We start from the raw sequence: 14164 nt of genomic DNA, 5'->3' as shown, positions 1-14164 counted from the left end.
AATCTGGCACTCATCAGGAGGTCCCTCTCAAGTGCCAGATGGTCAGCTGGAGCCATTGAGGTTCCAGATGCAGGAAGACCCCCCCTGACTGAGAGAGACCGACTCCTGGGGAATTCTCCAGGGTTGGGCGATGGAAAGGCAAGTGAGATTGGTGAACCATGTCCATCTGGGCCAGTGAGGTGCCACCAGAAGAACCTCTGCCTGTTCCACCAGAATCTTCTGATCACTCTGGGTATGACAGCCAACGGGGGAAATGCATAAAGCATCCCCGGAGGCCAGGGGCAGCGGAGAGTGTCAACTCCTTCTACTAGGGGTGACTGGAACCTGGTGAAGAAGCAAGGAAGCTAAGCATTCTCCAAAGTGGCAAACAGATCAACCAGGGGATGGCCAAACCTCCACAACAGCTGATGGAGTAGGCGCGGATGCAGGTGCCATTCCGAGTGGTCCAGGGTGGTCCTGCTCAGCCAGTCCACTCAAACATTGTTCTACCTGGAGATGTGCTTTGCCCTTATGGATTCCAAATGCCTCTGCCCAGCGAACTGATCGTCTCTGCCACTGACATAAGCAATTTGGACCTAATATCCCACTGGTAGTTGATATGCACCTTTGTTGCTGTCTGTGAGTATCAGAACATTTGGCCCCAAATGTCCTTCTGGCAGCTTTGAAGAGCAAGCCTCACCGCCCTCAGCTCCAACCAGTTGATGTTGTGGACCAGTTCTTGAGCTGACCACTGGCCCTGTGCGACCTGGTTGTGAAGGTGGGCACCCCAGCCAAATAGACTGGCAACCAACGTGGTGGTCAGTCCAGCGGATTCCTTGAAGAAGGTTCCCTTTGCCAGCACCAAGGACTTCCACCACTTGAGGGACACTCTGACCAAGCAGTTCCTGGTGTTGGCCCATTGGGAGCAAAAAACATTGCAAGTCCCTTGTGTGTAGGCCCAAGGCACTATTGACAAGCATGAAATCATTTTCCCTAGTAACTGTGAGAGCATTAGAATCTGGACACTGGGAGGCTGGCAAACTTGCTGGGCAAGGTCCTAAAGGATGACAATACAGTCCTGTGAAAGGGAGACTTGGCAAGACATGTTAATCACTGCTCCCAGATTTAACAGGGGTCAGGTGACTCTTCTCGAGGTTGATGGTAAACCCGTAATTCTGCAGGGTTTGCATGGTGATCCGAAGATCGCATGCCGCCTGAACCAGTGAGCACGACTGGATCAAGATGTCGCCAGATAGCATTGGAAGCAAATCGGGCGCACCCGGAGATGTGCAGATACTGCTGACAGAATCTTTGTGAAGGTCCTCGGGGCTGACGACAGGCTGAATGGTAGGGCCCTGTACTGAAAGTGGGACCCTGCAAAGAAAAACTTCAGGTACCATCTGTGCGCAGGTTTGATGGGAACGTGTAGATACGCTTCCTTTATGATGATTGACATCAGGAAATCCCTCTCCCGAATGCAGCCCAGGAAGGGCTGCAGGGACTTCATTTTGAATTTCTTGTAGGCCAGATGTTCGTTTAACTTTTTAAAATCTAATATTGCTCTCCACCCCCCCTCCACCCGAGTTCTTGAGAACCAGAAACAGGATGGAATAAAATCCCCAACACTCCTGCCCAAAAGAGACTGGTTCTCTGGCCCTGATTTCCCTCAGATAAAGAATCTCGGCCTCCATGAGGCTTTTCTTGGTGGGGTATCTGGGGATTGGGCAGTGGATGGGGGGGGGGGAGAGAAATTCTAAAGTTAAACCAGTTGCACTCTTTGAACGACCCATGCATCCAAGGTGATCTCCTCCCAACAGGTGGCAAAGAGTTGCAGCCGCCCCCCTATTGGGAGGGTTGGGATGGTGGTCACTTATTTCGATGGAACAGTCTGTTCCCAGACCCCCCTCAAAATGGACGTCAGGAAAAAGGCTAATGTCAGGCCCTGTCCCGAAATGGCTGCCTGTCCTGTGCGTGATCCGCTCCCTGCGGGTACGGATGCTGAAAGGAAGATGTGCTGGGCTGTGGATCAGACAGCCTACCTGTGGAAGAAAATGGAGACCTGCGATCAGGTCTGCGGAACACAGAAGGCATCACCTTCCATTTGTCTTTGTTCTCCACTAGCACAGAGTTCAAAGATTCTCCAAACAACTTACCCCCTTTGAAGGGAGCCGATGCTAGCTTCCACTTGAATCTCATGTCCGTGTTCCAATGGCGAAGTCATTAGAGATGGCGAGAAGTAACATTGGATGCCATGGCGTGTGAAGTGAACTTTGCCGCATTAAGGGTGGCATCCACCGAATACTCCACTGCGGCCACAATCTTCTTTACGTCGGTACGTAGTCTGCAATCCCCAGGGGGAAACCTGGTGAGCAGTTGACGAAACCAGGCTATAGAGGCTATTAAAAAATGAAGCGGAGGTGGCCGCTTTAATGGCCCACGTTACGGCTTGATGAATCTTATGACAAGCCCGTTCAGCCCTCTTATCCTCCTCTTTGAGGCCTTCCAATAGGTCATGTGGCAGTACTGACAATGAGGTAAGTGCTGCCACTGGAGGGTCAACAGCTGGAAGTTTCAACATCTCCATACTGGGGTGAACCAAATACACATGTTTATCATTGCCCCCAGGAGTAGCTAAGGTCCCCAGTTGCACCCATTGGCATTGGACCATGTCCTTGAAAAGCTTAGGCGAGGGAACAATCTTCCACGCCAGAATCTTTTCATCAAATAGCCCTTTACTGGGATCCGTCAGATCAGTAATCCCTTGCTCTGGGTGGTCTCCACTTCCATATGAGTGGAAATTTTTGCCTTAAACAAAATGGACTTGAACAAGGTGGGTTTAAATAACCCAGCAAAGGCAGGCTTGTCAGGGATCAAGTGGAAAAGTCTTGGTCCCCATGGTCCTCATCCTCCCATACTGACTCTGCACTAGCTATCAATGGAGGAGGAGGAGAGTCCGCTCCATGCGAGTCTGAGGGGCCTGTTGTTCTGGCTGATCTGCAGTTGGCTGCATTTCAGGCTGCTGCAAATCCTCGGCAATGCCCTAGGAGATCGCTTTGGCGATTACTTCGCGCATCTCCACTGAAAGTAAAGGACCCTGATCCTCCATTGGGTGGGGCCCCGCCACGGTGGGTATGAGTGCGGAACCCTATCCAAGGGAGTAGGAGAAAGTAGGCTCTCCCTATCAGACATTACCTCGCAGTCAAAGAGATTGCTGTTTAATCTCTTCTTAAATACTTCCAGTGTTGGATCACCCACAACGTCTGGAGGCAAGTCATTTCAGTGATTAACTGTTTTGATTAACTGTTCTGATTAACTGTCAGGAAATTTCTCCTTAATTCTAGAATGCTTCTCTCCTTGAGTAGTTTCCATTCATTGATTCTTGTCCTGCCTTCGTGTTTTGGAGAATAGATTGAGGCCCTCTTTTTCTGGCAGCCCTTCAAATATTGGAATACTGCTACCATGTCATCCCTAGTCCTTTTTCACTAGATTAGACATACCCAATTCCTGCAACTGCTCTTCATATTTTTAGCCTCCATCCCCTAACAATCTTTGCTGCTCTTCTCTGCACTCTTTCTAGAGATTCTACATCTTTTTAATATTGTGGTGACCAAAATTGGATGCATTATTCTAAGTGTAATCTTATCAAGGCACTATAAAGTGGTACTAACATTTCATGTGATCTTGGTTCTATCCTTCTGTTAATACAGTTTAGGACTACATTGGCTTTTTTGGCTACTGAAGAACATTGCTGGCTTATATTTAAGTAGTTGTCTACTAGAACTTCTAGATCCCTCTTGCAATTATTGCTATTGAGCCAGGTTCAACCTATTCTATATCTATGCCTTTGGTTCTTTATGAATATGAAGCAGTTAACTATCTGAAATTTTTTAAAAAAACCAATTATTGTATTATTTGAGCACTTATTAACATTAAACAGAGTTTGAGCATTACCATAAAGTAGCAGATAATTATTTTAATGCCAGCTAAAATAATAAATGTGAGGGAAAATTCTACTATCTGAAGTTACACTGTAGTTAAAAGCATGGCTCATCACTTAGACCAGAGATTCTCAACCTGTAGGTCGCGACCCCTTTTGGGGTCAAACAACTGTTTCACAGGGAGACCAGTGCAACACTAAACTTTAGACTCCACCTCGCGTTCCTTGAAATCCCCTGCGGGTGGGCTCCAGAGTCATCGCCGGCCACGCAGCACATCACTGTGGCTCCACGCAGTAAAAACCATACGTGCACACCCCGTACAATTAGTCTCAGAGATTTCGCAATGGCAGGAAAGTGTTTCTGCGAGGGAGGAAGGGGCTTAAGTCCTGCCCCAGGCTGTAAATATGCGCGGCGTGCACACTATATTTTCCACGCCACTGCCAGGTACTTTAAACTATATCTAAATCCACAACCAGACCTGTCATCAAGAGCCAAGCTCAGGAGCCTGAATTGGCCCCATTCACACAATGAAAACCTGCTTGCTAAAAGTACCATAAACCATGCACAAAGGAAAAGAGCAAAAAAATGCAATGCAAGTAAACAATTTAAAAAATGATACAAGTGGAATTATTATTAGATATAAAATGTAACTGAGAAAATGATATGTATGAAAATATAAAGTTGGGTTTCCTGAAATGCCACCCCGAGAACCCATCAGAGAAAGTAAATAAGCAAGGGCAACAATGGAAAGGAGGAAAGATGAGGAGGGAAAGGAAGAAAGGGTAAAGCAGAAGAAGTAAGGGAGGGGAATTAAGAGTAGGAGAGAGGATAAGAGGAAGGCGAAGAGAGGAGGAGGGGAGGAAAGCAGGGAAGAAGGGAGAAAGGAGGAGAAGGAAAAGGAAGAAAGGGTAAAAGCACAGGAAGTAAGAGAGGGGAATTAAGAGTAGGAGAGAGGGGAAGGAGGAGGAGGAGAGAGGGGAAGGAGGAGGAGAAGAGAGGAGGAGGGGAGGAAAGAGAGGGGAAGAAGGAAGGAGAGGAGGAAAGAAGAAGGGAGGTCGAGAAGATAGAAGGAGCAAGGTTGTTGCAAAATAAAATGGGGTGGCAAGAAAGTGTCCCAAACTGTATTCTATATATTTTTAAGAAAATAACGATAAATGATTAATGATAATGATATAATTAATGGTAATTATAAGAGTGTATATTTGTGAATGAACTTGAAAGAAAAAATAAAAAACTTTTTTTAAAAAAATAAAAATTAAAAACAAACAATGCACAACGTTTGCCCAATAAATTAAGGTTAAGCTTACCACCATCACCAAGGTTAAGAGCACTCCTGCAAACAACCCCAAACTAGGTTGAAGATCCATCCAGGCAGGGTAAGCAAGTTTGTGAATGCAGCTGCAGGCAATTTAGTTAAGGAGGCTGTGGGAATAAAGCCACTGTGTGTCTCTGTGTATGTGTGTGTATGATTGTATAGCAGTTGAGGTTGTCCACCCTCCAGAATGTGGTTCTTTTCAGACCCAAAATTTAGGAGCAGACAAGATGTTGGCTACCTCTATAAAAAAGATGTGGAGACTCTAGTCTAGAAAAAGTGCAAAGAAGAGCAACCAAGAGGATTAGGGGACTGGAAGCTCAAACATATGAAGAACAGTTGCAGAAACTGGGTATGTCTGGTTGAATGAAAAGAAGGACTTAAGGGTGATATGATAGCAGTCTTCCAATATCTGAGGGGCTGCCCCAAAGAAGAGGGGAGTAGAAGTAAAGTAAACTCTTAACACTTAGGCAACAAAAACCAAAGCTACACTATGCTTCAAGACAAAATTTCATTTATTTGTAATTAGAAATAAATATTTCACAATATATAATTACATATTGTTTTTGTGATTAATCACTATGCTTTAATTATGTTCAATTTATAACAATAAAAATACATCCTGCGTATCCGATATTTACATTACGATCTATAACAGTAGCAAAACTACAGTTATAGAGTAGCAACAAAAATAATTTTATGGTTGGGGGTCACCACAACATGAGGAACTGTATTAAAGGGTCGCGGCATTAGGAAGGATGAGAACCACTGACTTGGACAAAAGTACTATAAAGTTATTTGTAAAGTAAATTAATGTATCAAGCCAAATTCTACATCAGAACATTGAAAAATTATCCAGAAAGATATATAAGTAGGTATGCAAAAAAAATTATGGCAGTTGATAAATCCAAATCAGAAAAAAATTAAACTACTTCTATTTTTAATTCCTGGTTGGTTTTTGAGAGCCAAACACTTCTGAAAATACTGCCAAGAAAGATACAGGCACTTGTCTAGGCAGTCACCAGGATTAAACACTGACTCAAAGGTACCAAAACAAAACTACCAAAAGCAGATTATTAAATACCAATTGTGAGGAATATTCACAATTATTACAAAATTTCTGTGACCTGTATTAAATGAATGGGTATTTTGAACTCAAATTAGTTCCAAATTGATCAGAATAGCTTATTTTGCATTCAGAACAGAATGTTTCAATTCAAATAAGTTCAGATTCAATATGTTTTGCACATACCTCTCACATCCAGCAATGTAAAACCTTGAAATTCTCCATAGGGAGCTATACAGATAGTCTTTGACTTATGACAACTGGGACCAGAATTTCCAATGCTAAGTAAGTCCGTTTTAAGGGAATCACCCTATCCCATTTTATATCTTTTTTGTCACATTTAAGTGATTCACTGCAGTTAAGTTACATGGTCATTAAGCAAATCTGGCTTCCTCAATTGACTGCTTTTTGGAAGCTGGCCAAGAAAGTTGCAAATGGTGATCATATAACCCTGGGATATTACAACAGCCTAAATACATGCCTGTTGCCAAGCACCTACATTTTAATCACATGAGCGACCCTAAAACTGCTCAAATTCCTATTCAAGATTCCCAATGTAACTGGAATTAGAAACAAGAAAAAAATCCAAGAATCACAATGACATTTTAGCCCACATCCATAGATTTATTTGGCTAAGTTTAATAAATAATAATAAACACGATATAGATGTCAAAAAGTAAGTAGAGGGGATCAAAACTGAACTCTGAGACATTTCAAAATTCAGCTATCATAAAGTTACCCGGAAATCCTGCAATAACTAATCATATTGGGAGAAACAACTATCATCATATTGGGCATCAAACCCCAATCTGGAAGCAATGTTAAAACAGATACTATGACTACAAGGCCCCAAAAGGGCCAAACTCTTCACTATCTAATCCCTGTATCAATAATCCACTAATTCAATTTCTGTCCAAAACTCAATTCTGAACCAATTCTGGAATATATATGTAACTAATCTAAAATTGCCTGGAGTTAATAGACTATCATTTATTCTAAAGCCATATTTAAAAATTATATAATGGAATCTGAGCATTTTCTTTTTTTTAATTAAAAAGTTTTTCATTAAACATAAATTAAAACATTGGACACAGTGTAAACCGTCCTGGCAGTATCTATGCCATACATGCTAAGATATTCAGTTATACATTGTAGCCACCCTGTTTTTTTAACATTTGATCCATACCATATTTACAAAAAGGGAAAAATTTTCCAGCTATGCTCATTTATGTTTATCTTGTACATTCTTGCTTTTATCGTTTCATGCATAATTCTAGTCTCTATTCTATGAATCTTGGTAATGCCTATTTTGGGCTTTCCCTTTTATATTCCAACCATAGATAAAATTTATCCCAGATCTTATAATATTCTGATACAACTTTATTCTTCAATTCCCACGTCAATTTATCCATTTCAGCGCAGATCAAGATTTTCCTAATTATTTCCCCTTCATGTGGAGTTTCCCTGTTTTTCCAATTTTGGGCAAAGACCATTCTTGAGCAAGCATTTTCCAAGGCTACAGAATTTAGATTTGGCTTTGACATAAGCAATTTCACAATTATTCCTACAATACAGATTGGGCAAATGTATAGTTATTACTAATTATATCTACTCAGGCCATTTCTGGCACATTTCAGGAGCCACAAATTGTAAGGTTTCAAAGGTTAACTTTATTTCAACTATCCAAATAGCTTGTCCATTTCTCCATTACCGGTAGCACAAGACATTTATATAAATAAAATGCTAATAGACTGGAAATTTTATTTATGAAAACTGGAAAAAAGACTGAGATCCCAGAATCATCTATGCTTTCATGGTCTTTGCTTTGCTGCAGAGGAACATATATTATGATCTTATTCAATTAGATTAGTGTTATAATACATAATTTCTGAAATAATTATTTTAAAGTCTTGCAAAGCAATGCAAAATTATGCTGGGAATTGGTCTCTGTGCTATTTTGCACTTTAAACATTTAAATATGCATTTATTTTGGGCTCAGTAACATGTAAAATGTTTTATATCAGGTGGAACAATATTAAAAATGAGAACTAGACAGATAATGAGCATGAATGGACACACACACACACACACACACACACACACACACACAGGGGTGGAATATCACAGAAGAGAGTACACTCCCTCACATTTTGTATATATTTAAGTATAATTTTTCATGTGACAACACTGAAGAAATGACACTTGGCTACAATGTAAAGTGGTGAGTATACAGCTTGTATAACAGCATAAATGTGTTGTCCCCTCAAAATAACCATAGGACCATTAATGTCTAAACTGCTCACAACAAAAGTGAATACACCTCTAAGTGATAATGTCCAAATGGGGCCGAAAGTGTCAATATTTTGTGTGGCCACCATTATTTTCCAGCACTGCCTTAATCCTCTTGGGCATAGAATTCACCAGAGCTTCACAGGTTTCCTCTTCCACTCCATCATGACGACGTCACGGAGCTGGTGGATGTTATGAGATCTTGTACATCTCCACCTTCCATTTCAGGATGCTCCACAGATCCTCAATAGGGTTTAGGTCTGTAGATATGCTTGGCCAGTCCATCACCTTTACCCTCAGCTTCTTTAGCAAGGCAATGATCGTTTTGGAGGTGTGTTTGGGTTCGTTATCCTGTTGGAATACTGGCCTATGGCCCAGTCTCTGAAGGGAGGGGATCATGCTCTGCTTCAGTTATGTCACAGTACATGTTGGCATTCATGGTTCCCTAAATGAACTGTAGCTCCCCAGTGCCAGCAGCATTCATGCAACCCCAGACCATGACATTTCCATCACCATGCTTGACTGTAGACAAGGCACACTTGTCTTTGTACTCCTCACCTGGTTGCCACCACACACGCTTCACACCATCTAAACCAAATAAGTTTATCTTGGTCTCATTGGACCAGAAATCCATGTCCTTAGTCTGCTTGTCTGCAGCAAGCAGTTTGCGGGCTTTCTTGTGCATCATCTTTAGAAGACCCTTCCTTCTGGAGCCCTGCAGACTAATTTGATGCTGCATGCGGCGTATGGTCTGAGCATTGACAGGCTTACCCCACCACCACCACCTTCAATCTCTGCAGTAATGCTGGCAGCACTCATATGTCTATTTCCCAAAGCCAGCCTCTAGATATGATGCTGAGCACACGCACTCAACTTCTTTGGTCAACCATGATGAGGCCTGTTCTGAATGGAACCTGTCCTGTTAAACCACTGTATGGTCTTGGCCATCATGTTGCAACTCAGTTTCAGGTCTTGGCATTTACATTGCAGCCAAGTGTTGTCTTCAGTGTTGTCACATGAAAAGATATACTTAAATATTTATAAAATATGAGGGAGTGAACTCATTTCTGTGATATACTACACACACACACACACCAGGCTTCAAGAGAGTAATTATTAGACAGATAATTTCTAAGCACTCTATGCAGTTCATGTAAATTATATATCAATAGTGCTTCAATATCAAGCCAAAATGTCCAAACATCAGAAAGATGCTAAGTCTGAAAAATGTGGCTTGTATTCAGAAAATACACCAAATTATTTTTTAATCTCAGTTTAGGGACGTTTGCCAAATATACCATGACCTGTTAATCACTAAGGCAACTTTCTTTACTTCAAACCATTTTTTGGTACCAAGGAGTTAATGGTTTACTCTATATTAAATCTACCATTTCTTCATTCATCCCATTTGCATTTCACCATATAATATTTCACAGTAAAGCATATAGAGAACAAGAATATATGAAAAAAACTTGATAGAATAAAAAAAATATTCTTCCCAAAAATAAGAGGCTATCACTGAAAGACCTGGTCCAGTTTGATTTAATCTGAACTTCCTTACAATAACAGGCAGAATAGGAAAATTGCACAAATTGATATTAAATCAGTAAGGCCAAAGGCTGTAAGTTTGCAGATAAATACTACTATGATCTCAACATTATACCCCTGTAAAAAAGTTGATAAAATATATTTGCCACACAATCTATGTATTACTTTTAATTTATTTTCCAAAGAAAAAAGAATGCCATAATTATGAAAAAAAAATCATAAATATTTGACCAAAATTTCTAGGCTCATACTAAATTACCATGAGTTAGGAACTCTATTTCTCCTCATAGAGAAAGTTGCTGTTAAAAATTAAAAGTGAGATAGTATCGTTATGTTGTATAATAAAGTAAAAATTAAATATTTGGCAAAAGGTGTAACAACACATTAAATAGACCCAACTGTATAAAGCAAACATAGCACAACACTTTCATGAAAATAACCCTAACAAAATTCATATTAAAATTATTTTTCCACACTAAATCTTTGAATTTAAACAGTTACAGTAACAACAGAACATAAATTAAAAGCTATTTCATTAAATCATAATAGGAGCAAAAACATCTAACTTGTAAAACATATTCACTTATAATAAGGGAAGTTATTATCATGCATTTCCATTTAACTTTCCTTTTTAGTGACATTTCATTTGATTAGAACAAGCTCCCCAAACCAAAAGCAGGTATTGGGGAAGGGTGACAACAAACAAAATGAGCTACATTATTTTGCTACTTTAATTAACTGCATTTTTCATTTCTAGAATAACAGGTAAGGCACTGAAGACCTGGTTCTGCCAGTGGGCCTGGGGAACGCAGAGCGGGATGGAACCCATTAAATGGCTCTTGCGATGTGTTGTGGGGGTGTTATTTTATTTTATTATTAATGTATTTTATGATTCTTTTACTAGTTTTGTTTTTATATAAGGCTTTAAATATTCTTGTAAGCCACCTTGAGTTGCCATTCCGAATAGGCGGCAATATAAATTTCCAAGTAAATAAATAAAATAAAAATGAAAACAGAAAACTTCAGCTGCCATTTTCAAACAACCTACCAAATTGGACATTCAAAATATGAAGCAGAGGCATTTTAGCAACTGTTGCAGCTTCACTTTTGGGCAAATAGTGAACATTAATTTGAAAAGTTGCATAATGAGTAAGAAGGCCAATATCTCTTGCAGTCATTATTTTGAGACAGATCTAGGAAGAAACTGACCATTTACCTATGTGCCAATTCCTTGCCAATGAGATGAATATTATGTAGCAAAAAACAATAAAGTATCTGGCATTAAGGACACTACAACAAAACCAGGGGGAGGACCCAGGGTCATATTTCCTGGTATACCCTTCCAGATAAGCAACTTGTCACATAAATGTACATGCATTTTAAAGCAGAGCAAACCGGATTTATTACAACATTAGACCTCACTAAAGATTTAACTGTGGCGAATGAAAGAAATAAGCTAGACAAAAAAACCCCACATCAGATCACCTCTCCTATCCTGTGATGTCGCGTGGGCGCCACGATGAAGCTACTCGTCATAACATGCCGTTCCAGCAACGAGGATCTGGCCTCATCTCCTCGCATAAGACACGGCGGCGGCCCAACTCAGGTGGGAACGGAACCGAGCATCTCTTATCCCATTTCTTTCCTCCCTTCCGTCGGGGACTAGGCTTTGCAGCCTATTGCTTGGGTCTCTCCCCGCTCCTGGCCCATTTGCCTCCCCCCACCCCCATCCCAGCCACTTACTTGCCGATCACCTCGCAGAGCTCATAGACATCCTCGAACAGCACGTCGTCGTCGGCCATGGTCCAGATAGGTCAGAATTATCCTTGCAGGCGGCCGAGGCGGGAGGGGGCGCCGGCAGGATCCCCTCCGCGCAACCCGCACACCACGCCGCCGCCAAACAGCACACCACGTTAAATCCAGTCCTTTCACACCGAACAGCCCAAATCCGTCCCGGAGGTTCCAATGGCTACGCCGAAAATTTCTCCAGTTGCCGCCGCTCCCCGTTTCTTTCTCCTCTGGGCCTCAGCCGCCCGCCCGCCTGCCTTTTGCTACCGCCGCCAGGTCGTCACCTTTTTCCCACCCCCTCCGCCGCGAGCCTTTTTTCTTTTCTAGGACCCCGGCGAAACAGGCAAAGGCTATCCAGCCAAAGGGGTGGAGCAGCAACCATGGAAGAGATGAATACAAAAATGAACCGGCGGAGGGCAGAGGCTCCTCATTCGCTCCCCTCCCCCACTGGTGCACACTCACAAACGACAGGGACAGAACGAGAGCGCGCGGGAGGGGAAGGGAGAGGCAGACGAGTCTCCGACCACGCGCCGACGACAGCGATAAGTCGTTTAACGAAGCACGCGCGCCGTTCCTGTCCCAGTCGCCACCTTTTTAATCAGTCACGCAACCGCCCAGAGCAAGCACGCGCACCCTTCGTTACAGAGGGCCGGGGGGGGGTGTCCCTCACCCACTCCTCCTCCTCCTCTCTCTTTTCTTCTGCACAAAGCCCCTCCCACAAGTAGCTCAAAAAATACGCGTTTGGCGTATGGAAGCGAAAAGTGGTTGTTCTGCGCAGACGCAGCTGCTTTGACGTCATAGAGCAGCAAGAGGGGAAAGTGCTGCTGTCTTTTTTCAAACGGGTGGGTTTTTCTCGTAGCAATTTTCGAGGCAAAGCTTCGAGATTGGAGTGATATCCTAAACTAAGATGAAAAAACGAATATGGTTCGGGTGTACGGATATGGGATAGTAAGGCATAGGAAGAGAGAGAGAGAGATCTGTCATAGTGCTTTTGAGCATTTTTTTTAATAACTAGTTTTTGCAAGAGCAGCAAGTCCTTTTCCTTACTCGAGAAACTAAAGGAAGGTACAAAAGGAAAACTAGCAAAATTAGCTATTGCTCTATAACCCAAATTGCTAATTGCAAGTTATTCTGTTTAATTATTTTCTCGTCTGGTGTATTTTTCCCTCGTTGGAAGAAAAATCCATCTGGTTCAGTTCCAAGCTGGGAGAAAGAAGCTGGAAACAACATGGAGGCTGATTGGAAAGTTGTTTTATTGAACAGAACCATAAAGACTGTGCAGTTCTGGGTCAGCTGAACAAATGGTTGAATGAGTGATCTTTATAGGTTTCTGTGACTTTGAAGTTTGAACTGTTCTGAGGGTGGTGCAATGAAGGCGCTTGTGTTCTGAAAGGGTGTTGGGCAATTCCTATTGTGGCTAATGGCTTTTGTCCTGTGTTGGATCTTGGGTGAGGAGTTGCTTTCTAATCCTACCATTCTGCCAAGGAGTTTCAAAATAGCCTGTCTTGAATGGATTTCTGCCTGCAGTATTTGCTTTGCTTTTGAATAGAGCTATCTAGATACTTGTCTTCCTCTTTCAATGAGCTGTTTATCTCTTAAGTGCTGGCATCTTCTGTGGGCTATTAAGAAAGACTTGGGACTGCTTTCTGTCTTTCAGAGCATGTTTCTCCATTTCTCCTTTAGGGAAATATAATATTCCGCCTTTTTAATATTACGTAAAATATTTCATTCTTGGGGGGTGGGGGGATTTCCCTCACCATGTTTCTCAATTGAGTAAGAATCTAATATTTTAAAAGTAATAGTGAAATACCATTGCTGCATTGACAAGTAGAAATTCTGGTTTATCCATTCACTGTCTATTCCAATTTGGATTACCTACTCCCAGGATGGGAAATCACTTTGAAACCCTTGGTTATAGAGAGATTATGTACCACCAAGTCTTAGTGACCACATACCTGTGTTGTTCCAAAAAGAAAGCCGGGTCTTATTTTCTTTTGATCCCTGAAAAAATGGCTAAGCCTTCTTTTTGGAGGGTTCTAATTATTAACTCACCTCGCAGCAGTGGCACTAACAGCCCCACCCAGCAGGAGCTTGCTGCTGGTCCTCTTCATCTGCGGGCTTGCCGTCACTCACGCATAGCTCTGGCCTCTATTTTGCCTTCAGATGCCTTCTGGAAAGCCCTCTGCAGCCGATAATAGAACTCCAGATTTATCCAGAGCTCTGTTATCAACTGCAGGTGCCTTC

At 42.0% G+C, this 14164-nt stretch overlaps 1 protein-coding gene across 5 annotated transcripts in view; it reads right to left on the bottom strand.

The window, feature by feature from the left end:
• The window catches only part of CASK (calcium/calmodulin dependent serine protein kinase), a 316647-nt gene extending 304024 nt beyond the window's left edge, over positions 1-12623 (bottom strand). For 2 of the 5 annotated variants that reach the window (XM_032219762.1, XM_032219764.1), the window contains exon 1: positions 11876-12622. In XM_032219762.1, coding sequence (XP_032075653.1) covers positions 11876-11934 — 59 coding nt within the window. In that variant the 5' untranslated portion in view covers positions 11935-12622. Of the gene's footprint in view, positions 1-11875 lie in introns of all 5 variants that reach the window. The other 3 variants (XM_032219763.1, XM_032219766.1, XM_032219765.1) reach the window with 2 other exon arrangements.
• Positions 12624-14164: the final 1541 nt, after the last annotated feature.

Source organism: Thamnophis elegans, chromosome 6 (assembly GCF_009769535.1).
Source record: "Thamnophis elegans isolate rThaEle1 chromosome 6, rThaEle1.pri, whole genome shotgun sequence".
Taxonomy (NCBI): domain Eukaryota; kingdom Metazoa; phylum Chordata; class Lepidosauria; order Squamata; family Colubridae; genus Thamnophis; species Thamnophis elegans.
This window is presented reverse-complemented; position numbering and strand designations above follow the sequence as displayed.